This window comes from Metopolophium dirhodum, chromosome 2 (assembly GCF_019925205.1).
Source record: "Metopolophium dirhodum isolate CAU chromosome 2, ASM1992520v1, whole genome shotgun sequence".
Taxonomy (NCBI): Eukaryota; Metazoa; Arthropoda; class Insecta; order Hemiptera; family Aphididae; genus Metopolophium; species Metopolophium dirhodum.
The window spans coordinates 2,566,711-2,594,702 of record NC_083561.1 but is presented as its reverse complement, the minus strand read 5'-3'; the positions used below and the strand labels follow the sequence as shown (position 1 = coordinate 2,594,702).

The window sequence follows — 27,992 nt, the reverse complement described above, 5'->3', positions numbered from 1 at the left end:
CAGTACCGATGTCGTCGTAGATGGGCAGCTAGACTTTAGGCACATACTGAACACTACCGCGGTCATTGGTTACATTTCTGTCCGGTCGGGTTAACATGACACAATGGTACGGCATACAATAACATTATAACGAACGAAGTCGAATTCTAACGATTCCATCACCATGTCAGAGTGTGTGTGATAAGCTTCTCAACACTTTACTAGGGAAAAAATTCGTTAATTCATGAAGTTGTGTTATGCGACGTTATGCGGTGTTATAATCAGGATAGGTACGCACAAATCCAACGACGGGCGGTTTTTTTTTACAAATTTTTGTTTCAAACTCTCTGTTTATGTCGTCAGCTCTAAAAATATGCTTACATATTAATAATATTATAATCTGTAGTTTAATTTGTCTACTGTATTATTTCAATAATTCCTTCAAATATAGTCAGTTAAATAATATATACTACAAACCAATGCCTGGATGAACTATAGTACGTATTATACAACAGACTGCAGTTAGTACAGTTAACATATTTATAATATAAGAAATGTATTTAGTAATCAATAACATTATTAAGATTACAAGTGGAAATAAAAATAAAATACGTTTGAAATGTAGTGTGCCACGATACACATAAGCGTTAAATTAATTCAGTTTATGTATTTGATATAAAAAAAACCAATCTTTGTATCCTTGAATATCATTGATCAAATAATACATCAAATGTGCATATCTCTAGAGATTGTATTGCTTCTCATATTACTACTTGAATCAAATCATAAAACGTAGATATGTTAAATAAATGCAAAAGAAAACCAAGTAATAAAGTATAAATATTATATGAAGGTATATTATACTATGCACAAAATAATAATAATATCATAAAATATAATAAAATTACCGATGAAGTTAAAACAAAATCATACAAACTTTGAACTTCACTAACTGTGATTTGTAAAAGCTACAAAACAGTTTTAACTATTCAAAATTGAAATTATATATTACAAACAAAATAGCCACATGCATTAACTTAATAAAAAAAAAAAAAAGTACTTATTATATTTTATGAAAACATTTAACTGATTTATACACTTAGTCACTTGGTCGTGATAATACGTATTATTAATAGTTTGAAATTAAAACAGTTTTTTTTTTTTATTCGTATGGCAACAACAACGCAGTAACATTTAAAATATTAAAACAGTAATATAGAATTTAAGAACATTTTGCATATTCAATAATGAATACATTACAATAGGCGCTTCTGTAAGGGTCTTTGTTAGATAATAATATACTTTATGTGGAGTAAATTGCCATTAGACTATACGCCTACAATATTGTCCTCTCGGTTTATTAATAGGCTAAACTAATAGACATATTTTTTGAAGAACTGACATTTTCTGAATATTTAACTCATATTTATTCTAAGTATGTTTGGTACCTTAATTTATTAATATATAAAGTATTTAAGTATCACATAAGTTATACGTACTTGTGCATTGTTCATTTAAAATAATTAATATAAAATAAAATTTACATTTTGAAAGAAGAAAATGAATAATTTTTTTTAAAATCTAACTAATAATAATAATTGTTTACAGTAATATAGAAATTGATTTTACTTTTTGATGGTAGAACTGATGGACATTGTTTAATGTACAATATTATTATCGATAATGTATAGCAGCCATTATTATCATTTATGATATCGCTATGGATCGGGCAATAACACCTTTAATATTAAGACACGGGTCGTCAGTTCGATCTCAACGACGCGTCGGTGACAATGCCGGTCAATGTACGCGACGTAATGTAATATTCACATTATTATAACAATTAAAATAGTGTTTATTATTTAAAATTATTATTCAAGTATTAATAATAAAATATATCAATCAATTATACAGTCCACTAGTATTTCATTAGTTTTTTTTTATTCAAATTGAAACTGAGCCGAAACAGACATACTAAATTTACGAAAATGATCGAAGTTTCCGTAAATTACGTATTTGTTAAGTATCTACGGTTGTTATTATATATTGTAAGTATGATGGTCTATCGAACTTTAAAGTTTCTTAAACAGTAAAATGTTTTTTTTTTATTTCATTGATGTTCTACAGTTGAACTTGTAAAATAATTCTCCAAAAATATAAAATAATTAGTCTTTAAAATTGTAATAATGCTGAAAACATTTTATGTCGTGTAATCGAATTCATGTTTTACGTAGTCTTAAAATATTTCAACTATCTCAAAAACCATAATTGGAACCATCATTCGCAGCTTATATAAGATAATAAAAATAACTACTTAATAAAGTCTTTGATCATCTGCTCAAAAACTTGAAACAATATCTTACCAAAGAACTAGAAATTACACGGATGACAGTCCTTATAGGATTTGTGGGGCCTAGGACAAACATAATATTGCTAGGCTCGGTACGAAAATAATTTTAAAGCCTAACGTATTGCATTTACGAGTACTTAAAAGTGTCTGTTAGATAGTCAATTTTTTTAACGATTTTATTTACTGATTCCAAATATCAACGAAAATGAATTTGTCTATCTTTCGACAGAAGCAGAAAAAATAGTGTTGTCTTTGAATTACATCAAAAAAAGTCATAGCCGCTAGTACGACCGACTATTTTATATCTCCAAGAATCAAATTAAGGCTATGCGAGCTGCTATGTGTATGCTACAAAAAAAACATCTTAAGTTTTCTGAAAATACCTATTACTTTATTACATTACCTAGTATCCTTTGGTTTTTCCCTTAGCTTTCACCGGGACAGTTATTAACTTAATAAATATTAAAGTAACTCACTACTTTATTTCTAAGAAATCCCTTATTATTTCTCTACGAAAAATAGCATTTTAAATGCTTGAAATAATAATATAATCTATGTAACGAATTTTCCTGTTTTTGTTTTCGAACGCGAGACTCCAAATTTGAGAAAAAAATTCCGGTCCGCCTCTCATTACCTCTAAGGACGGGTCTGACTACACCGTTACAAAAACATATCATACTAAGTATTAAACGGTGTGTCCAAATACCTATATTATTATAGTCTTATAATATTTGCGTCTAAGTTTTGCTGCTTTTGTACTAAAGATTGAACATATACCACGCGTTTACACTCCTTTGGTCTGTCCTCTCTAGCTGACGGAAGAGTTGAAGCTAATGTAAAATTTCTTTGTAAGCTATTGACTTCCGTCCCCTCTTAAATTGCCTCAACTTCAAAATATCCTATAATTTTTCTCTTTTACTAACTCCCCAGTCTCCTTTTCTTATCGCTATAAGTATACCACTAACAATTCCATGAACCAACCACTTGTTAGGACGATGGGGATTGCCCATTATTTTGGACGAATTAGTTCAGTTACCCATACTATTATTATAATAATATGTTAACACTGTTGTTATACATTTATTATTCTTATTCTACCTGCTATTAATATTAATGTCAATACGACTATTGCCCAGTCTATTCGAATTATTGTATAAATGTACTGAAAAGTTACTTAAATGTAACTTTGGGCTTCTAAATATTATCATTCCGCTGCCGTCGTGTGGCAGGTACGCGATCGTCTTCAGTCGAACTGTCGCAGACGAAGAACGAGTGATTGAAGGGGTAAGGGAAACGTCGTTTAAAATGATGTTCAATATTATAGGTATTTTAATGTAATCGTTGCAATTTGCAGGCAACACCTCCTAATTTAACCGTTCTAACGCGAGTGCTCGCAATACTTCCACTTATAATAATCATAGTAATAATAAATTTTAAATTTTTTGTTCAAAGGAACGTGTCATCTGTCGTGGTCCGTGTACATGCTGGGCTCTTCGGTTGCGCTGCTCTTGCTGTGCTTCTACCTGAGCTTCTACTCGTCCCGCGACAGCCCTGGAAGTTCATTTCGTTCCATCTGATGAGTGCACGCTCAGGCCACAGCATCCTCCTCCACACCCGACCCAGGATACGCCGCTGGCCATTATTTCTGTCGCACGTGAAACGCACATCGCCTGCAACCACCACAACGACAACGACGACGACGACGACGACGAAACGCAATTCAAACCAACCATTATCGCTCATTGTAAACTCTAAAACAATAATAAATTATAATATATTATATCGTATCGTATTCGTCGAAAATCATATTATAACGGGTAGATACACTTATGATATTGTTATCGCATAATCATCATCATTATTATTATTGTTATTATAATATTATATTTCAATAACCGTCAGTATAGTAACTTATGACTGTACGAAACCATCACCGATCATCGTTTATTATTTTTTTTTTTTTTTTGCAATTTTTGGGTCTAAATAATAAAATATTGCATACGTATAGAGGTACCATACCTACGATGATATGTCGTTATGATAGGTATTATTTTGTTCTACGAAAAATCACTGTGCAGCACAACGTGTTATTGAATAATATAATATTATATTATATTTAATAGTTATGACAATATTATTCATTCAACTAATATTATAACGTAGTCTTAACTGTAAACGACGTATCTATGCGTATACATAACTTAGTATTGTTTCGATCGATTTGTCGTACGGATGATAGCGATTGACAACTGAAAATAATATTATTAATGATATCATAATAATATATTATATATTATATTATCGTTGTGTAAATATCTGTTATTTTAAATTTAAATATTTCATTTGTATCTGTATTTGTATTTTTTTTTTTTTTTTTGTTTGTATGTTTTTGTATGTTTGATGATAGGTCGCATTATTATTGCATTGGATTACCTATATTTTCCCAAATTAGAAAAATACTGAAAATGTAAAAAATAAAATAGTTAAATTCAGCGTAATTAAACGTATAAACGGCTAGCAAACAATATATTTATGGGAGAACCATCTATAGTAGAGGAGAAATTATTATTATTATTTAATTGTTTAAAATTTCTCGTAATCGATATTAAACTGTTTAGTTTGTTTGTTTACTTGTACATATTTTTATTATTAATTTGACTACAATTTATGTAATTATACAGCATATTATGATTCAAAATAATTCATTTAAAATAAAAACTTGATTTCCAACTAAATAATTCCGATTTGTACAAATAACATAACTACATAAGTTTTTTTTATTATTTAATATTGTTGTATAATTAACTACTATAGCTCATCAAAATATTATAGTGTATCGTATCATTTCGTTTGATCTAAATAACTTAAACATAACCTATACTAAAAAAGTTATGGTTTTTTTTTTTTTTTTAAATGAGAATTTGTTGTACAGCATAAATTAATTTTTAAATAATAATTAAACTCTTTCTTATGTGTGATGTTCACCGATGAACCGGATGATCCGGATGAACACAAAATTAAAATTGATCATAATATTATTCACACAATTATTATTCGGTAAACATAATATATAATATTATATATTTATAATAATATAAATACTATAATCTTTAGTGTCATAAAATATAATTCACGTGTCACATACAATTTGTCAAATATACGCAAAAATAACCATTGTTATAATAATTACCTACTATAATATTAATATTAATATGCAATATTTAAATAATTACTGTTGTAGATACTCATTGTATAATATACTACATACCTAAGTACATAAAAATTAGAGTTTATGAAAGATGTTTACATTTTGTTTTATCATTATTATTTAATAAAATAATATGTTCTAATTTTTTTTTTTTAACCAGTAGTAGTGATAGAAATAATTGTTAAATTTTTTTTTTTTTTTAATTAAAGAAACAAAATTGAAGAATTTTTATTCCAATTCGACATATTATAATTAAACCGAGTTAAAAAAAATATATTCAAGTATTAATATTTGTATCATCGTTATTATTAATTGTGTTTAAATATATAAAACAAAATACACGTTAAATACATTTAAATTATTTAATTCTCAACTACTAAACTAGAGACAACGAATAATTTATTATGTTGTTAACCTATATGTAAACAATACACACAATAAAACCAAAAGTGCTTACCGACTTTGTAAGGTTTCTATTGTCTAGTAATCTAATTAGTAGGTAATACGGCTTATTAATAATTAGCTTTTATACCTGAAGTAAGTTGAAGTTGTAATCTCTAAATGAAGATATTTTGTGATTGGTTCCCAAATTTGTATTGATAGACTTATATGAAAAATGATTCCGAATAACAATTATTATTTATTTCGATTTTAATACAATTATAATAGAAATTTTGATTATAACCGTTTATTTCATTGACGATTACCACGGTTATACAATCACTCAGGTTAAGTGTATCCTGTACTGTTTAGACACTATTATGTAGATATTGGTGCTTTAAGTCTATGGTAAATATAGTTTTGAATGGTAAATTTGTGATTTGCTCTGTTATAAATTTCAAGTCTGGAAATTCATCGAAAATTAGTCGAGGATATCGGTTAAGGTTATACATATACAATCATATGTGGTTGTAACTATATCGAATTTCAACTGGGCTACCAACATGGTAGAGACTTGAGTCGGTCACTATAGGATGGTACTGTCTAATTTCACTTATGGCATTGGAGGTGCACGCTATATTAGTATATTGTACATATTATATGGGGACGTATCACGGGAAACTTCTGTTCAGTCGTAGGCAATTAACACGTTTTCGATGGAGTGGTAATATGAAACTCTTTAAGTTCAAACACTAGACAGAACACAAAACGCTGCAGGTCATTACAAAATTGTATAACTGTTACATTGGTATACGCAAATCGTGTCACTAATAATTCAATAGTTATCTTTCAAATACACGATTTCCGTTGCCGAATACTTAAATATTCAATTAAATTCCACTGTGTGATTTCAAATTGAAATCAATATAGATAGATTCTTTATAGTAAATTGAATTTCCGTTTCATAATTTAATTAATCACGAGTCTCTTTGTCTCATAATCCTACTATATCTCTATGACCCTACCTTCATTTTTCACATCCGCATTAAATATTTATTAATAATCCAGCTGTTCTACTACCTTTTTAACTAAAATGTCGTGTTTCAATATTTTGCACACTTCTCAGATATCAAAATTTTAAAACGTTTTTAGTCTTAGATTTAATTTGAGAGTTAAGCAATGAACGCATTGGTTCAGCAATATTATGTGTTTTTTAAATTTTTATTTTTTATGTCTAAAAACACATTTCATCGTAGAAAATATACTTCAATCTTCAACTTTAAAAGAGGTTTCTGATGGTAGCAAATCGGATCTAGCTTTTCATTTGGGTATCAAAAGTAGAATCATAAGTATTTCAAAAACAGCAACGATTAGTGATGATCAAAATTGGTCTTGGTCTTGCGGTCTCGCAAAGCTCTTGCTGCAAGACAAAGACCAAGACCAAAAACAAGACCAAACCAATACCAAATTCTAGATTTAATTAACTAATAATTTATAACGTAAATAATAAGAAATTATTTGTACCTATTGTTAATAAATTTAATCAGTATTCGAGGAAATGGCGAATTCAGAATTATTGAAAAAGATTAGAAATAATTGGAATTGATATTACAAAATAACATAGTTGTTTCATACTAATTAGCAATTACTCAAAAATGATTTTATATTCCCAAAATCGATATGATCGTTTATTGCCAATATATCATATTAAGTGAGCGTTGTGACCTTACAGTGACCTACTTAATGAAGATAGGTACTCTCAACAACTACTAAATATCAGACAGATTTCCCCAGTTTTTACTTATAGCGGTTGGTGAAAGTTAACGGGATGGTTAGAAATACGTGTGACGAAAATCGTATAGATCTCTTATGGTTATCATGAAATCCTGAACAATTAGCATACATTATAGAATTGTATTATAAATTACAATCAAGTATATTGCATTCATACCATTAACTTATAGGTATATTTAAATAAATTCATGATTTTAAATTTAATAATTTGATTTGCTTAGTAAATTCATAAAAAGTATTTAAAATAAACATTTATTAATTATTGTATTATCTAGTGAATGGGTATTAATTTAAAATTAAAATGTGTTTAATAATATTATAAACCAAATTGTTTATATGAATAAGATTTAATAAATCTGTAATACTTAATAGCAAAAAAAATTGATCTTGATACATGTATGATGATTTCATTTTTAATTATTATTACCTATTGATATAATATTACAACGTTGGACGTATTTAGAGACCATTTCCAACCATTACTCATTAGCCTTATTATATTTGCAATCTATTTATTTATTTATTAAATAAAACTAGGTTAAAACGGAAGTTGAAATAAACAGTACTATTAGAAAATATATTACGATAATTTTAAATTAATTAAATTATTTAAAAAGTTATTAACCCAATGGTTTTGTTTTGGATTAAATTATATGAAAGAATCAAGGTTGAAGACATTGCCGATGTTAGGTTGATTCTGATGATATCAGTGTTATTTTTGGTTAGGATATTTTGTTTCGTTGATAATAACGACAAAAAATCAGGGCCTAAAATTGTGTGCAGTAGCACACTATGTGTAGTAGCTAATATTAAATGTACAGTAGCAAATTTAAAAGTGCACAGTACTCATTTTCGGATTTTATAAATTTTTATTTGATTAATATTCAATATTGATTATTTAAAATTACTAATTAGCATATTGTATTCGTTTAAAATCCTTAACACTAAAAATAATACCGACTACACCATATTAGTTAATAAGTATATTAACCCAAGCTATTTCGTTTTTAATTTTAAAATGTTTAGTCATATAGCCATATAGGTATCAATGACTTACATTGAAGATCGTTTTAGAATGTATTTATTATAACTAATTATTAATAAATAGCAAAAATAATTATGCAATGGAGTTATATATGTTACTGTGCACTACTAGGTCTATGTTCGTTATCTTAAAATATTTTGGTGTGCAATTAGGTGTACAGTAGCAAAATATTTTAATTTTAAGCCCTGCACCAGAGGTGTCTTTGCATATTATGAAGGTATTCATCTTTCGCCATAAGAAATCTGTGAGTTTGTCGGGTGTAACAATGACCAAAACGAATACGGTCAGTAATGATTAAGACATTTAGTTTAAGGTGAATTGTTCCTATCTGGACGTCAATTTTTAATTGTATTTAATTTCGTGCTTTGTACATGTTCCATAATTTGTGTCGTACCTATATTAATTTTTAGTAGTAGAACATATTCCCTCCATTTTTTTTTAAACTTTACTATTCAATAATATAATATTATTTATTATTTAATATGAAATTGTTATTTTTTGCCTCTATATTATTATCTTATATTGTCTAAGTACAGAATAGATTCAATACATTTAAAATCATTTGATTAGTTTTTATACTACCTTTAGATTTTTTGATTTTTTTTCCACACACTCCCATCTAATTTTGTCGTTGATAAGATTTTTTTGTTTTATATATACATATAGTTTTTAAAAACAATTTGTATTTCATTCATGACCACAAAAAAAAAAGACGATAACAATAATTTTTATTTTAACACGTAGGTAAACCACTCATAAACTGCTTTAAACAGTTTTGATATACAAGCTTCACCCAATGCTCATGACGATGTAAGATTGTATAAGAATGTTATATGTCTAAGTAATTTATTGGAGGGTTTTGGGCACAATTTATGATATCAATGTTACCAACCTAATCCGTACTATAGTATACTAATGTACTATTATATTTTATTTACACAACCTTTTAGCTACCTATTATGTTTATTTGAAATTACATTTTAACTTAGTTTGTTTTAAATATTACTTATTACTTTAATAGCAATTTGTATTGTTTCAAGTAGTTCAGTTGATCAAAAATATACATCTATAATTTATTATATTAATGAAAATATTTGGAAATGTATTCTGTATTTACTAGTTAGACAACATTAGATAGGTAATAGGCAAACAAAAAAAATTGCATATTAAATAATATTAAATATAATGTTATTAAATAGTTAACTTTAAAAAAAAAAATAGAGGCATCAAAAAATGTATCTGGCGGAAAATGTCCATTTACTGGAAATTTATCGTTCCAATATTATTGTATTTATGTTCGATAATATAGCTATTTAAGCCAGCTTGTATGCAATTTCTTTAACAATGTCTTTCAATACCGGCGTGATCGAGTGACCATCATATTATGAGTGAAATTTGTTTTGGATTTATTCTGGTATCGTCGTCGAGTTTATTTCGGATATAAATTGCTGTATCGTTTGGATTGACCTTGTTTTATATGCTAACGATACTGTTTAAATAATCACCGAGCAGTTGTTCTCCGTGATAATATTAAACGTTTAGAATAGCTAGTGCTTCTGCTTTAACTAAGTAAGAATTGAAAAGATTAAATTAAAAAACACGAGAAAATAGTGTTTTTATTTACGTACATCATAATTTGGTGTCGTGTAAATATATAGTTAGTTGTCAACCGGATATCTTATTAAATTAGTAAGATGTTGTATGCATCCTAACGAATGTTAATATTGTTGTTGTATAACTTAGACAGTTGTGTTGGTGTTTCTGATTAAGCTGCAAAAATTATAAAATATGTACAGGTGTTGAAAACAGAAGAATGTCTTAAATCAAAATGTAAAACATAATATTATATGTTTCAGGATACACAGTTTACTGTCAAAAAAAGCATGAGATCCATTGTACAATGAATGCAATACATATTTAATAACATAATATTATTAGGTATTTAATAGTTCAGCTTGGAATAATATACACGAAATAGAGTACGTTTTTACATTGAACTAGTGAATTCCTTATAATGATTTTGTTTCACAGCGAAGTCGTATCTATCCCGCCAAGAAGCCACCGTCGACCACGAGCGCCGTTCCGTTTACCATGGTGGAGTAGTCGCTGAGCATGAAAATCACAGCGTTGGCGATGTCGTCGGTTTCTAAAACGAAAATATTAAATGCAAAATTGAATTTTTCGACGATTCGCTCTGTGCCCATTTCCGTTGATCGAGCGAGAGCGTCGAGATTCGTTCCGACAAGTTTCGACACGAATCCGTTACACACCTGCAAATCTGCCGAGTGGGATTCGTCTCATGATGGGTCCCGATTTTTCTGGATCTGACCACGCGATCTTACCCATACGGGTCAACACGACAGTTGGATTTACGTTATTGGTACGGATACCGTACTTGCCCAGTTCGATTGCCATCGTCCTAGTGATTTGATTCACGGCTCCTTTAGATGCACAATATGTCGTATGATCGGGTATGGCTCTCTAGAAAGTTGAAAGCAATTAATGAAACGTAAATTACGTCTAAAATAATGATGTTATCACAACACCTGACACCTCCACCTACCCTGACTGACGTAAGACATGTTTAATATTTGTAGGTTTTTTTCAAACGACCATTATCAAACCATTTGTGTACAATAGTTTTACTAGGTATGACAGCAATATCGTCTTGTATGGTAGGTAGTACTAGTTTTTGTTGTGACAAATATTACAATAGGTACATAATATTATAACTTACCGTGGAAATTGTCGAAGAAATATTTACAATAGATCCTTTGATACCGGCATCAATCATGTTTTTTGCCACTGCCTGACTTATTCTCACTAAGGCTCTGGCGTTGATATTTAAAGTCCTGAATAAAAAATAATTTGTTGAATTTAAATTCACTGCAATATTTATGTAATTTGTTTATCATGTTTAAGAGAACATTTTTTTTTATTCAGAGCTTTTAAATGAGCGAAGTCTATATTGTATTCATGTTTATTCTAAGACAGTAAGTTTTATTCAATACTTAACACAATGTTAATTTTAAGTTCCAAGAATTCGATAAAACATATTAATATTTCTACGTAGGTTCATAATTCAGATATTTCATAAATAAATTTTACGCTTTGCTTTTATAATACCTACCAGCAAATATTGTTCTTTAAACTATTAATTATTTCGGTTCAATCTCATTTTTATTTTCACGCCTTCTTTTGTTGTTATTTTATATTGAATTATTAAATATTTATTTTATCTATTTTATAATATGGGGTGATAAGAGGAGAGTTATTGGTTTTGAAACTTTTTATAGAAACACTCATTTTCTCTATTTATTTTTATAATTTTGAAAAAATAATGGATTTTATAAAAGCAAAAAAATTGTAATATCAAGTTTTTGTAAAAATAAATAAGTCTAATTTTTCTAAAAACATTTTAAATTATAACCTATTTTTTTGCTAATTTTAACCGAAAATTATGCAATTTTTGAGCATAAATATTTAATAGTTAGTGTTTTATTTAGAATTATTTCAACTCCATAGTAAGCATAATGTGTAACCCTTGCCTTATCTAATCTTTATTATTCATATCAATATAATTACTATGATATTATAATATAAGATTTTACTAACTTATCCCAACCATGTTCGGTGACATCGAAAAATGGCTCAATAACTGCTACTCCGGCGTTGTTGACTAAACCATGCACTGGACCAATATCGTACATTTTCTTGTACGTTTGCTCCCAATTCGAAACATCGCAAAATATTTGTTTGGTATTTGGTAATGCTTTAGCAGCACCCTCTTCCTTCTCTACCACTGCGTAAACAAATGAACCCAAATCTACTAACCTCTCTGTAATTTTTTCACCCATACCTAAAAACAATATTTATTTATTTATTATTATTTATTATTAATCAAATAGTCAACATTGATCGATATTCAAATCAGCTTTGATAAACCAATTAATTGTATGTAATCTTAAAAATTATAATTAGTTATATAATTATAGCCAGAAATGTAATTAAGTGGTTATAATATTAAATGATAATGGATTATCAATAATCACCATACAGGTATTAGACATGATAAAAAGTCAAATGCAAGATTTTAAACTTTAAACTCTGAAATAATTGGCAAATTAACTTGAAATAAAAATAAGTAATAACTAATGATTTGTGATAGTAAACATGTACCTACCTACAGAAGTATGCCTTACTCTAATCAAATTGTGTTTAATGTGATTTATTTGATGAACGGTAAATTGCAAGAAAACGTGAAATATATTTAACTAACAATTCCTTAAACATGGTTCAGTATTCCATAATTATTGGACCATTAAATTTTAGTGAACTATTCAATTAATATATTTTTTATGTAACATTATATTAGTGTATTGTATGTGTAGTACAAAAATAAATAGTTAATAAACAGTTGAATAATTGTAGGCTAATATATTTGTAATTACATTTTATAATTAATTTAAATTTAATAGTTTTACATTATATTATTTAAATCTAAAAGATATAGAAGTAAAAAATAAAAATTAGATAAACTCAATATAATTGGTACCTACATTAGTTGAAAATATTTGATTAAAAAATATTTTATTTAATTTTGCTTCGATAAGCCTATCCTATATTTTTGAGATAATGAATTTCAGAATGTCGAGGTTTTATTCCAGATAAAAAAAACAGACTAATAATGCAGGTGTAGAATTTATAGGTAATATTATGTTATAATAGCAAGACTAAAGAGCAATGAACTATTCAATAATTAACATGTTTCGCCTTATCGAAGTGTTTATGATATTCGAGTTATGGAAGTTGTACTGAAATTTGAAGCACTTATAATGCATACAGTTTAAAAACCAACGAAATTTCGTTTTGGATTGTATTATTATTTGTACAACAGCCTGAATTAAAATGTTATCAGAAAACCGAACCAGTATGGTATCTATCATAATTATCTTTATGTTCTGATAGGTACAGAAATCAACTAATTGAGTATTATAAAAAACATATTGCAACAATTCCTTCTGTGGTAAAAACAAAACAATGAAAACCACACAACCAAATTGAGAAATATAGAAAAAAAAATGACAATACAGTTATCAACCACTCGTAATTTAATCGCTCATAAATTAATATTGTGTTGATATAATATTCTGTACTTAACATTACTCGAACATTATACTGATCATATAATTACACTGTATAATTTCGTCCTATACACATCCGCAAATGTGTGTAGTGTGTACCTATGACATGTATATATATATATATATATATATATATATATATATATATTATAGTGTTAACCTACTATTTTTTTAACAGTGTGACTCACCAGCACAAGATCCAGTGACGATAAACTTTTTGCCTTTGAAGTAATCTTCCATTTTTTGCGGTGCCTGACTAGCCATACTCCTAGCTAGAACATTGACGGCCATTTGTCCAGTTAGCTTAGAAGGTAGTTTGCATATTATGGAACGTATCATTTTGAATATTAATTAATTATTTGATTGACTTTAAAAATTATGTCTCAGTCCTAACAACACTTATCCTGTAACAACATCAACAATATTTACTATAAGTTCTTGAATAATAATAAATTATATTAAATTCAAGTTGTAATCTTGTTCATATTTTTATTTGTTTTAATAACAACTATAGAGTATTCTTTCGAACGACATTCGATGTTATTTGTATTACTTAGCGAGTTAAGTACCTGTATATAGTTAACCATTCTAAAGGACTCTTACCTACCATAAATCGTATGATGTATTGAAATGTTTCAAATCATATCTGTTTTTATCAATTAATTATTTGAACCATTTTTGTAGGCATTAATAATAATTGCTTACGTCTAATGTTAAATATTGCATTGAAAAAAAAAATTGTTTTGTGCATAATAATTAATATTATTTACTTAATTGAAATATTGTTTTCATAGGATATAATTAGGTACTGCTATCTATTATTAGATATGTTATGTTATATTAAAATCACATTATATTGTAATATATTTCAATATTTATAATAAATTATAATTAAATGATAACTGACTATATGTATTCTAGAATATTCTAGACTACCTATTATAGTTTATAACGAAAGTAATGTTAATTACAAAAGTACAAAAAATATTGATAAAATGCAATTTATACTATCTCTATACTGAATCATTCGTAATCCATATTGTTCAGATTACGCTATATATTATCAATATTACAAACCACTAGGATTTAATGACCTTACATAATAGATTTCTGAATTTTTTTAAAAAGTAAATGAGTGATAAGGAAAAAAGTATGAATAAATTTATAATAGTAATATTTAATTAATTATTTACTTTTAAACGATAAAACTTAGCTAATGCTATAGCCTGTAAGACAATTATTTTAGAGGTTGCTAAGAAATTTAAAAGTTCACAGTTCAATTTGTTCAGTTGATTAAAATATATCTCAATTGATTATTAATTTATATGTTTAGATTTTTCGTAACTCATTCAGTAATATATTATAATATCGTATATAATATTCCGCACATTTTAAATTAATTAAAAACGTTGATTACCTATCTAAAAAAAAACTTAAGTTAATAATGTATAAAATTTGAAAATCTGTTAAATTTCTTAATAAAATGGAAAATATTTATACATTCATAAATTTCTACAATTTACAAAAAAAAACATTTTGAGATTTTCCTACTTAATGTTTGGATTATCTTAGATTCTGAATCGAGCAGCGATTAACGTATTGATTTTAAAATTATGTGTGTTTTTTTCGTGTCTTGTGACACTTTTTATAATAGAAAAAAATGATTCTAATTAGATCTAAGTGGTACTTCGGGGGAAGAGGGGTCCAAAACCGAAAATGTCTAGTATTTTTTAAGATGAGCAGAAAAAAATTAACAAAAATACGGGACTTTATATGCAAAACCAGTATTCGACAAAATCGATTTGGTTTTTCGATGTAACTCGAAAAATTATAACCTTAAATAGTACTTGAAATATTCACCCAATTAAATTAGCGAGATTGCTTTATGTTGTTTTATGTATAGTTTGTAAATGTTGAGCTATCATAGTTATATACTAAAAGCTAATAAAAATAAAAAATAAAAATTTGCGAGATACACTCGACACCTACAACTCTATAGCAGAGCGGCTACCTATGCACCCCTCCTCCTTTTAAATAATATTCTGTATTTACTTCCATATGTCTCATAATTTTAATTTTTGGAACAATTACAATTATTTTTGAAAGGCAATAACAACAGATGTACTAACGTTTATAATATACGCCTACGCAAATAATGTAAAATGCAACTCACATTTTCATTTTAATTAACATTTAGATCAAATATAGAAAATCTTATGGTAAAAATAAGTAAAATTACTTGAGTTAAAATATGAAATAATACATGTATAATATATTTTTTTTAGAATTTTAACGAAACAGTCTACCTATTAGATAATATAATATCGCGGAAGTCAATAATATCGTAATTCTTTTGTATTAATATAATATTATATTATATTGCCGTGTCTTTATTTGATTAAAATGTCTAGAAACAATATAACAAAAAAAACAGTTGGAATAGACAAACAACTTACCGCCAACAACGCCGATAGAAAGCAATAAACTGCGTAACGCTACTTGTGGAGTAGTGAAACTAACTAACGTATTGCAACGAACGCATGCGTGCTGATATAGTAAGCATTATCATTATTATTATTATTATTATTTCTTTTTTTTTTCGTAAATTGTAGCGTGGCCAAACAAGTTATCACGTCATAGACATGTGGGGGGAAATTGATGTGGGTTGGTAAAAATGAAAGAGTAGTGTGCCTCAAAACGTATACACAACATTGACAAATATTATAATATTTTGCTGTAAAATATGCTTTGAATGCGATTTAATAAACTGCGTCAGATGAAAATATGAATGTTACACCCGACTTTGACAAACGACATTTCAATGTTGATGTCATACAAATATACAATAGAAACTCATTGGATTCGTTATTGAGATCCAAACAAAATTATATTTAAAAATTTTAAATTTCCATTATATTTACATTATAAAATATTCTACCTACCTACGCTAATATAATATAATATAATAATATAATATTAGTTATAGGTAAAAGGTTTTCTAAATAATATTGAGTACCTACAATTATTTATTATAAATATTACTATTTTTATATTTTGCTTTTTCAGTGTATATACCAAAGGTTTTAAAGGAAATATTTCAATGGTTTCAGTATCGGTCAAAATAATTGCTATTTAATGAAGAAAAAAAATAGTGCTTCGTTATAACATTTTTGACACTTCATTTTGATTTGTAGACACGGAAAACAGAATGACCTACATGTATTATACATCACTTATGTTCGTACTGTATAATTTTAAATTAATATTATTCGAATACAATTGATTCAATTAAACTAGAAAAAAATGGAATCTGCTAGTTCAAGGTTAATTTTATGAGTTTTCAGACAAAATGTATTTATGAAATTTATTAATTGTATTATGGAATATAGTACTGTGTTCCGTACCAGGTTATTATAAAATAATACATTTTACTAACTGCCAAAATGTGTGCAGCATCTTAGAAAAAAATACAAATTAAAAAAAACCCAAAGAATTAAAAATAAACATAATATATAAATTGATATAATTGTTTGGGCTTAATCACCACTACAAGATCAAGATTGGAACACTAACCTCATCAATGTATCTTCAGCGAAACCACCACGAACGGACACCTAGTAACAGCAGACGGTTTTTTGGGAACGGGAAATATTTTTCCCTATATTTTCACTGGGAACACCTACGAATAGTGATTAGTGGACACGTATTATTTAATCTTGACATAAAAATAATGACAAAACGGCGACAGAAAAATGCGCTCACATTAGTACAAAGATAACGAACTCGTTCATTACACTCGTTATGGGATGATAAAATAGGATGAGGTGAAGACGAATAACGACCATAATAACGAAAATATCTATGTCTTGGCTGTCAATGTGGCGTGAATTTTTGTTAGCATTTTAAACGTACATTACATTACAATATTACATACGTGATTTATGTATGAAGTATGCATTTCAATTTTTTATGTTGTCAAATAATATTTATTTTGTGTTAAATTTTTATTAAAACATGAAGTAGTTAAGAAGTAACATAATTATTTATAATACCTACCTATGTAGTATTATATTTTATATCTGTACCTATTATTATTATTAAAAACATTAAACTAACTCATTATGCATTTAAAAAATATATATGATATATAAAGTTTATTATTTTAAGTAACTAGGTATACTATTTTATTAAACTTTAAATATCTAAGTATACCTACTGTTAAATTAAAATTATAATATTATGCTAGACACCTATAGGTACAGTGTTTTAAATAAGTAATATAATGTGTATCCACCAATACTTAACTTAAAAATAAGATTATATATATACATATAGGTGTTATATATATTTTGCAATGAATGATTATATTTATATATATATATATTTTTTTAGTGTGATTTAGATTCAAAGTAAAATGATAATGATAAGTGTTGTAGGTCTCCATGTATTGAAGTAAAAATTTGCTTCATTCTTCAATGTTGAGGATAGTTTTCGTAATAACATTTTATTTAGTTGGTGCTTTGGGAGTTAAAAATAGATAATTCCCAGTAAATCAAATTTAACACATTCATTACAGAGCTATTATACTTGAGCTGATATACATAAAAACTAGTTTCTTTATATCAGACTAACTTCATCCGCAGCGGCAGCCTAGCTAATAACCGACGCTACCTTATTAATGAACCGAAAAAAAGCCCTATACACCCAAGTCCGTATTTTTAAAGCTCCCCCTCCAATAAAATATTTTTAAATTTAAAAAAAAATCTGAATTATCTATTTACAATAAATAATCTACAGTAATCGCAGTAACTTAAATTAGAAATATTATTCATCTACAGCACTGGATTACACCACCTAGCTACAAATCAAAATAATACAACAATAATATCCAATAATAGATGCGTACCGCACCGTCGTCATCTGTCTTAAGTCTTCAATCTTTGTAGTCGTAGGTTTTTCCAAAGTGAGGAAATCAATCAAATACATGTTATTATTAAAATTCAGATACTACCTAATTTAGTCGAACATATCTTTGTGAGTAAAAAGTTATTATAACGATACCCACATAAAATACATTTTTTTAAGGGCCTCCCTACTGCCGTCAATTTAAGCTCAAAAGAACTTACGTTTTGACTTTATAAATTTGGTTTACGTTGTCCTATTTGATTCTGAAAAAAAATTTGAACTTGGCTGAAAACTGTCTATAGACCATACAGAACACTTTGTAAAAATTAATCTTATACTATTGTGAACTGTAATTAAAAACTTAAAAATATGTTTTTTTTCAAATGTTTAAAAAGGGAATCGTATTGTACAATATACAGACATTTTTCTGCTGAATTCAAATATTTTTTCAGAATCAAAATCAGACAATTTAAACTAACTTTAATTTTGTCAAAACTATAAGTAAGTTGTCGTAAAATTCGTATAATCAGTTTAATATTGTTATCAAGTTATTGACAAGTGCATGCGCGTACGAGAGTGGCATTGAACCGCATTGAATAATTTCACACACACTAATAATTATTGACAACTAACATATAGATCCCGTGCGGCTAAGAAGAGATTAAAAATTGTCTAAATGTTGCCCCTTCAATAAAAGTTGTAACTAGACATATAACTCTGTAGACAGGAGCCTTCCGAATATCTCAGGGGCAGCACAGGCTAGAGTGACCTAGGGTGGCTGCCATAGTAGACATGGCCATGCTTTATATATTATGGATTCAGACTGGAGCGATGAATGTATTGATTGTATATTGTGTTTTAAAAAAAAAAATTGTTTTGTGTCTGTCATTACCTTTTGGGACAGTGTAAATGCTTCGATTTTCATCTACAGTATCTTTTCTGGTAGGAAAGTTTATCTAGTTGGTACTTTCAAATTCTCGGTAGTTTTAAAAAGCACTGGGAACAAAATTAAGGGAAAAATAAAAGGAGATTTTTACACAAACCTAGTTTTTACAAAATCGATTTTGTTCCTCGGTGTACTTTTTAAAAAAAACCGCATCTAGGTACATTTAATTTCCACCGAATGTTTGTATAAGCATTTTCCATACACGATATAACAGTTTTAAAATATTTAGAGTCTTTTTTTACTATTATTTATGGGTATATGAAAATTTTGATTATTTTAGTTTTTTTAAAATTTCTGTCTATAAATCATTTTTTGCTCGGTCCAAAACGTTGAAAATGTAATATAAAGTTCCTCAAAACTCATTAGTTTTCCTACGTTTATCAACGAAAAAAAATTAGCCATTCAAATTAATTTTGTACGAACGTTTGAAGTTCAAGTTTTATTTGAAAGGATATACTCACCTCATTTCTCAAGGAACGATTTTTTTATTTTATTTTAAATTTTCCGCAATTGTTTATTTTATTATTTTCAATACACATTTAAAATTACCTATACTTATCAATTTTTTTTTTAAATTTTAATATAACTAATTTTCTAATAAACTTTCAAGGACAAATTTTTCATATGATCGATTTCAGGAGGTATAAATCATAGGCTTGCACAGACTCTGTTCGCAGGGTATGCGGATGATATAATTCCCCCCCCCCGCCACCACCCCCATGATATAAATATTCTCAAAATGAATGTACTTGGTAGGCCCGGATACAGGGGGGGGGGGGGGGGGGGGGAGCGAAAGAGGATTGGATCCAATTTTTTCTTTTATATATTCCTTGTGCTCAGAATACTTTTTGTTGCTTTGAGCTTTTACGTATTATCTTATAATTTAGCCATCCTTGTCGTAAGTATAAAGACAATTTTGCGCCCCCCCCCCCCCCCATACAACATTTCTAGATCCAACGCTGGTACTATAATAATTACTTATTATTAGAAAATAATCTTATTTTTTTTTCACTATAAAATATTGAGGCATTGACCTTAACAATAAACATAGTATATAATATTATACTTGATATGTATTTTCCTTTACTCCACACACTGCGTAGAACAAACAACTGCACAAACGCACAATAGGTATTAGCATTGATTATGAACACTAACCGAAAGGATAACTGATAAGTAACTTGATTACTTACGCGTGGTAAAGATATTTTTCATAAATTGATCACGGTTTAACCATGGTTATCTACTCGTGTTGGTTATGTGCCGCTATGATGCCCGTGTATATCAATGGTCTATGATGCATCATAGACCTATAAAAATATGTAAAGATAAAGGTCCCGTGGCGGCATTTAAAGAGTACGTTGCGGACGAGCAGTACATATCTTTATAAGTCTATGTGCGGCATACGTAGTGAAGCATATAGTTACCAGGCCTGTTTATCCTGCACTCTACGCATGTATTAAACTGAATAATTATTATTTAATTTTAAGTACCTAAATAGTAAATACCTAGTAGTATCTACACTAAAAATTAAACCCATATTTCTTTAAATTATTGAGAACCGCTGACAGTCAATTTAAAAATAAGTCCAATATATGAGCATATCGATATCGCTATATCATTTACCGCCAGTCGAAATTATGAACGAGAGTCCGGTGTTGTCTGACACTGTTTGTGTACCCCCTAAAACAAATGCATACCCCTATGGTATAAATTAAATATACCTACCCATTATTATATATACAAATAAAATAAATAAAATATTATATATTATTACATAGTTATTAAATTTTAAACATCTCAACGTGTTATAATCTTACGTGTTGTAATCAACTGTTGGTAATTGACCTCTATGACACGTCCATACCTATACATCATTATATTAATATTTAATTTTCACCGTCTACGTAAATTTAATTTAATTTCGTATTGCATCTCGAAGTTTCTGTCAAAAATCAAAAACTTATTCTTTTATAGAAATAATAAAATAAACATTTGTCTACTGAATGTTCTGTTTACAATAAAATTATTGTCGTTCCTTTGGAAAATGAACGAGTTCCTTTGGAAAATGAACGAGTTCCTTTTTCAGTTCCAAATAAAATAAAAATTCTTATTTAATCACTTATGTTTTTTTTTTCATATGCATACATCTTTAATTTTTAATTATAATATATAACTACAAGTAGGTACATATTTTATAATTCTATTTTGAGATTTTCTTCAAAATTAAATTGTTAGCCAACGTAAGTCGAGTGTCTTAACGTCGACAGTGGCGGCGCTAGGCGTGGGCGAAGTGGGCCATTGCCCACGGCCTCGCACCTCAAAGGGCCTCGCGTTTCATAGGGACTTATAATTAACCATAGAAAAATATGGGAGAAGTATCTATACAAAAATTTTTGTATCCATGAAATTATTTTATTAAAAAAAAAATCATAAGCATAAATGTTATATTTCGTCATATTTAGTCATTACTAAAAGTACCAGATCACACTATGCGTTTTGTCGGTTGCCGATCGGCAAACGACCGCGACTATTCTATAATTAACATATAAACCGCGTTATCGGGGCCAGACTGACCGATTCGGCGAACCGATTTTATCTAAACTCGATAACGTAATTTCATTTTGACAGTTGTTGTTAGTTCAATTGGTTGTGTTTTATCCTCGTTTCTGTATCGATCGATTACCGAAAATTATATTCAATTTAATAATATTTAACGAAGCAAAAATCATACCACACGTACCTAAGTTGTAAGTATAAAACTTTATTAATTGTGTTTACATTTTCCATTGTTTTTTTTTTGTTTTATGATATTAGTTATAAAATTATTTTATTATAATATGAAAATAACATAATCAGTATGGAAAACGATTTATTGTGACAGAATAGATATACCTATAATAATAATTTTTTATAATAGGGAAGTATGGAAATAATATATTTTAGTATGTTGTATTGGAAATGTTAGTTAAAACTTTAAGAACTAATAAATAATTGTAATTTGTAATAGAATATTATTTGTATTATAAATATAATTTAATAAATAATAAAATAATAATTTTATAAATATTACATAATAATTTATTATTAAAATATAATTAACTATCCATATGTAGGTATCATGTCTGGATCTAGTAGAGACAGAGATACTGGTCGGAAATGGGAATCTGGTGCTTCCAAAAGAAAGAGAAAAGCTGAAATGATGCAAGTGAACCAAGCTATGAGTACTAGTATGATGAAATTTCTAAACAAAACCAGTACATCAACAACTACAGACTTAGACGAACCTAATGCCAAAATGGATTTAAATGAAGGAATTTCAAAATACAATGAAGAATTGACAAAAGAAGTTGAAACTAAGTCTGATCTTGAAACTTCTCCGCCAATAAATACTTTTGAAAATAAAGAAATTACTTTTTATGTTAACTCTAATATAAATAATATTTGCGATTTAGAGATGCACAAACAAGAAATTGTTTTAAGTGAACCACTAATGAGTTTAGACCCAGCTACAGACTTAGACGAACCTAATGCCAAAATGGATTTAAATGAAGGAAATTTATCCAATAAAATTTCAAAATACAATGAAGAATTGACAAAAGAAGTTGAAACTAAGTCTGATCTTGAAACTTCTCCGCCAATAAATACTTTTGAAAATAAAGAAATTACTTTTTATGTTAACTCTAATATAAATAATATTTGCGATTTAGAGATGCACAAACAAGAAATTGTTTTAAGTGAACCACTAATGAGTTTAGACCCAGCTACAGACTTAGACGAACCTAATGCCAAAATGGATTTAAATGAAGGAAATTTATCCAATAAAATTTCAAAATACAATGAAGAATTGACAAAAGAAGTTGAAACTAAGTCTGATCTTGAAACTTCTCCGCCAATAAATACTTTTGAAAATAAAGAAATTACTTTTTATGTTAACTCTAATATAAATAATATTTGCGATTTAGAGATGCACAAACAAGAAATTGTTTTAAGTGAACCACTAATGAGTTTAGACCCAGGGAAATGGGTGTTTCCGTTATCAGGTTCACAGCGTCACGATTTAGTTCAAAATGGTCCTCAACAGATGCTAGATACTTGCGATGAAAATTATCCTTTAGACAATAATAAGAGACATTTTTCTAACTTCCACTATACAAGAAAATTAAGTAATGGCGAAACTCAACATCGCAGATGGCTAGTTTATTCTCAATCTCAAGATAAAATATATTGTTTTCCGTGTACAGTTTTTTCTAATTTACAAACACAAATGATTCGTGAAGGATGTTGTGACTGGAAACATCTAAGTACAATTTTGCAAAGACACGAAAAGAGCAAAGAGCACATGGTGTGCATGATTAAATGGGTAGAATTTGACAAACGAATTAAACTCGGGAAAACAATAGATCAAGAAAATGAAAAACGGATTCGTGAATCACAAAAGCATTGGTACAATTTGTTTGAAAAATTAATTAATGTAATAAATTTCTTAGCCTCACATAATCTATCATTTAGAGGTCATCGAGAATCAATGAAGTTAGATGATAGCAATAACTCTGGAAACTTTATTGATTTATTAAAATTATTGTCCAAATATGATCATTCATTACAGAACCATTTTCAACTAATTAATGAAAAACAACTGGCACAACATTATTTGAGTCATGATATCCAAAATGAATTAATTAAACTTATGTCTAAAAAAGTAATTGAAGAGATTATTAGTAAAGTAAAACTAGTGAAATATTATGCTTTCATGCTCGACTGCACTAGAGACATAAGTCGCGTTGAACAGATGTCCATTATTTTAAGATTTTGTAATACGTCAACCGGTGATATAGAAGAACATTTTATTGGATTTATTGCTGTTGATTCCACAACAGGGGAACATTTAACAAACATTATTCTACACGAGCTAAAAAGTAATGGTTTAGATATTCAAGACTGTCGTGGACAAGGTTTTGATAATGGCGCGAATATGGTAGGAATAAACAAGGGTGTTAAAACACGAATATTAAATATTAATCCAAAAGCATTCTTTGCGCCTTGTGGTTGTCACAGCTGGAATTTGATTTTAGTAGATGCTGCTAAGTCTTCCATTACAGCTACAACATTTTTTGGCTTTATTCAAAAAATTTATTTGCTCTTTTCAAAATCTAGTAAACGATGGGATCTTATTAAAGATAAATTAAAACTAACATTAAAGTCTTTATCTGAAACAAGGTGGGAAAGTAGAATTGCTGCAGTCAAAGCAATATTATTTCAATTTGACGATATCATTGATTGTATAAATATACTTAAAATGCAAATAGTAGACGCAGAAACTCTATGTGATTGTGAAGCCATTTTAAAAGAAATGTTAACATTTGAATTTATTGTTGCAATACATGTGTGGTATGAAATTTTACTTCGTGTAAATAATATAAGTAAAATCTGGCAATCAGTTCAAGTTAATTTAAAAATGGCTGTTGATTCTTTAAATAATTTTTGCAATTGGATTTAAGAATATCGTGATATAGGATTCAATAAAAGTATTATAGAATCTCGCCAGTTCATAGAAAAAAGTAGTTATGAAATAGAATTAAATTTTAAAAACAAGAGAATAGCAAAGAAGAAAAAAATGTTTAGTTATGAACACACTGATGAACCTATAGAGAATGGTGAAAAAAAGTTTAGAGTTGACTTTTTTAACAGCATGATTGATGGAATTCTACATGACATTAAATGGAGATTTAAATCATTGAATGAATACTTTGAATATTTTGGTTTTATTTATGATATGAATATTTTAAGATCCATTTCCAAAGAAGATCTTTATAAGCATTGTTGTGATTTAGGTACAGTTCTTCAAGAAGGTGAAAAGAGCGACATTCAATCATTTGAATTATACGAAGAATTACAACTCATAATTTCAAGTCTACCAGACTTTATTAAGGATGCAAAACAACTCATCAAATACATAATAGAAAATAATTTACAAGAAATATATCCAAATGTTTATATAACAGTCAGAATTATGCTCACTATTCCTGTCAGTACAGCTTCAGCAGAGAGAAGTTTTTCGAAGCTTAAAATAATTAAAAATTACCTACGAAATACGATGACACAAGAAAGACTCTCAGCATTAGCAGTTTTGTCCATTGAAACGAAAATTGCAAATAATTTAAATTACGAAGATATACTTAAAACATTTAGTGAAGCAAAAAGCCGAAAAGTCCATTTCTTGTAAATAAAAAAAATGAAACTTCTAACAGTATTATTAATTTAAAAAAATATGTATTTAATTTTATAATTATGTTTAAATAAAATTATATTGACTACTTTGCAAATAAAAGGTTAATAATTAGAGTTTATTGTTTTAAAAAATTGTAAATCTTAATATTTATTAAATAACTATTGTTACTTAAATGTTTATTAAAAAAATTTTAAAAAAGGGCCTCTTTAAGTCTACTTCGCCCACATATTAATTTTACCTCGCGCCGCCACTGAACGTCGATACTCAATAACGATCACTAATTAGCAATATGCATTATACACATTAAAAATAATATATCTTAATTTCAATTATCTACATAATTATATGTGTAAATTATTAAAACTAGAAAGGAACGAACAATTTTGTTATTTTTCCCTGGAAAAAAAGAACCAGTTCATTTTCTCGTTCTTTTTTTATAAAAAGGAATTCGTTCATCGTGCCGTTCTTTAAAAAGGAATTCGTTCCTTTTGGAACTCGTTCCTTCCAAACATTGGATACAAGTATAAAGGATAGATATCTATTGCACTCAGCAAAGGACGTATAGTGTATTAATGTAGATACCTAGCTAATATTAGTATTTGCCATAAAAATTATAAATGTTTAGTAAAGACTGTTTATAATTTATGATATTGAGGCGTAAGCTGCCTATTGTACACGGACGTATGTTATTATAATAGTTGCTTATTAATTTACTCCTTACGATTAACATGGACATTGGACAATATAGCAAAATATAAAATGCAAATTATATACAATCTCGGGGGGCAATGATAACAAATTGTTCGCCACTATTTTAATACAGAGTGTCCGTTATTATCGTATATTATAGTATTTGGTAATGGTCAGTGGACACTTATAATAAGGTGATGGGTATTTTGTATTATACCACACAATAATCACATACATTTGTAAAACATTATCATATAGCGCCCTCTATGTTATAATGTTTATATTGTTATATATCAATATCGGTCAAGTTATGAGGTTGTGTTGTTACTTGTAGTTGATTATTTGACATTTGTTCTATATCTAATTGTTAAATGCTAATATTATTAATTATTATTTATTATATTCTATTATAATATATAAAACTGTTGGTCATAATATAAACTGTAATTTAATTATTCTTTCAGATAGGTAATTGTAATTTGTATTTATTTATATTGTTATAAACATTGTATTATTATGTATTTATGTACCTATATTGTATGATTCTTTCAGAATAATAAAATCAGTTCATAAATAATTTAAAAACCCACTTTACAAATTTAATATTACAAAATTAGACAAATTAAAAAATAAATTAATATAATAGTTATTAAATAATAGTATTATACCTTATGATTCTCAATCCAAGAATCATAGGGAAGACCTGATGATTATTGTCTTTCTACAAAATGGGTCATTACAATGAATTTCACAATAATCTACCGATGGGAGTCAAACGTTTGCGTGAATGTTGATGTATTTTTTAAATTTAATATAAGGTTATTCATAACATAAGTATTAATGCCAATCCCCTTAATATTATTCCTAAAACTACTTTAAACTTCCTTAGGTAGGTACACTTAAAGTGGCCTATCACTATATCACCCACTTCGCTGTTATAATAACTTAACCTACGACAGTTGAACGCAATTATTTTTACTTATACCTATGCTAAGTTAATCTATGTACCAATGTACCATGTATACGCACAACGACTAATAGCGAATAATTCAAATGATGAATTTTACTGTACGCCTAATTACCTATTGGTCTTTGCGATCAATCGTCGTAAAGTGATTGCGCCATTGCAGTCGCCGGTCGACTGTCGTGTGGTAAATTATGTACGATAGATTGACGTATATGGCGGGGCTAGGTTAATTGGGTCCGTGATAATTTGGGTACATTTTGAAAGCGGTAAGTTGAGTCCCGGGTAAAGAAAACTAGTAGGTAAGTTTTGTTCCAGCTATAAACCCACTTACCTCTGTTCGTACTGATAGTT

At 28.0% G+C, this 27,992-nt stretch overlaps 3 protein-coding genes across 5 annotated transcripts in view; 2 read left to right on the top strand and 1 right to left on the bottom strand.

The window, feature by feature from the left end:
• The window catches only part of LOC132939357 (LHFPL tetraspan subfamily member 1 protein-like), a 263,817-nt gene extending 257,916 nt beyond the window's left edge, over positions 1 to 5,901 (top strand). For 2 of the 3 annotated variants that reach the window (XM_061006467.1, XM_061006466.1), the window contains exon 6: positions 3,782 to 5,901. In XM_061006467.1, coding sequence (XP_060862450.1) covers positions 3,782 to 3,906 — 125 coding nt within the window. In that variant the 3' untranslated portion in view covers positions 3,907 to 5,901. The remainder of the gene's footprint in view (positions 1 to 3,781) is intronic. The other variant, XM_061006464.1, reaches the window with a different exon arrangement.
• A 4,679-nt stretch (positions 5,902 to 10,580) lies between these two features.
• LOC132939545 (L-xylulose reductase-like) lies at positions 10,581 to 16,467 on the bottom strand. Its single transcript, XM_061006772.1, has 6 exons — positions 16,358 to 16,467; positions 14,090 to 14,305; positions 12,373 to 12,616; positions 11,495 to 11,609; positions 11,028 to 11,238; positions 10,581 to 10,903 (listed from the first exon to the last, which is right to left on the bottom strand). The coding sequence occupies exons 2-6, from the start codon at positions 14,238 to 14,240 to the stop codon at positions 10,800 to 10,802; spliced, it is 825 nt and encodes a 274-aa protein (XP_060862755.1). The 5' UTR covers positions 14,241 to 14,305; positions 16,358 to 16,467; the 3' UTR covers positions 10,581 to 10,799.
• A 6,742-nt stretch (positions 16,468 to 23,209) lies between these two features.
• On the top strand, positions 23,210 to 26,221 carry LOC132938028 (uncharacterized). Its single transcript, XM_061004684.1, has 4 exons — positions 23,210 to 23,356; positions 23,465 to 23,611; positions 23,720 to 25,175; positions 25,254 to 26,221. The coding sequence occupies exons 1-4, from the start codon at positions 23,210 to 23,212 to the stop codon at positions 25,976 to 25,978; spliced, it is 2,475 nt and encodes an 824-aa protein (XP_060860667.1). The 3' UTR covers positions 25,979 to 26,221.
• The last annotated feature ends 1,771 nt before the right edge of the window (positions 26,222 to 27,992 follow it).

What these genes read in the sequence shown, in the direction of transcription:
- LOC132939545 (XM_061006772.1), bottom strand. Translation starts at nt 14,240, where the DNA reads ATGATACGTTCCATAATATGCAAACTACCTTCTAAGCTAACTGGACAA. An exon ending in CGTCACTGGATCTTGTGCTG is followed by an intron (nt 12,617 to 14,089) that starts GTGAGTCACACT and finishes TATTGTTTTTAG; the next exon opens with GTATGGGTGAAAAAATTACA. An exon ending in TTTCTTCGACAATTTCCACG is followed by an intron (nt 11,239 to 11,494) that starts GTAAGTTATAAT and finishes TCAACTTTCTAG; the next exon opens with AGAGCCATACCCGATCATAC.
- LOC132938028 (XM_061004684.1), top strand. Translation starts at nt 23,210, where the DNA reads ATGCACAAACAAGAAATTGTTTTAAGTGAACCACTAATGAGTTTAGAC. An exon ending in ATGAAGAATTGACAAAAGAA is followed by an intron (nt 23,612 to 23,719) that starts GTTGAAACTAAG and finishes TGCGATTTAGAG; the next exon opens with ATGCACAAACAAGAAATTGT. An exon ending in ACTTCGTGTAAATAATATAA is followed by an intron (nt 25,176 to 25,253) that starts GTAAAATCTGGC and finishes ATTGGATTTAAG; the next exon opens with AATATCGTGATATAGGATTC.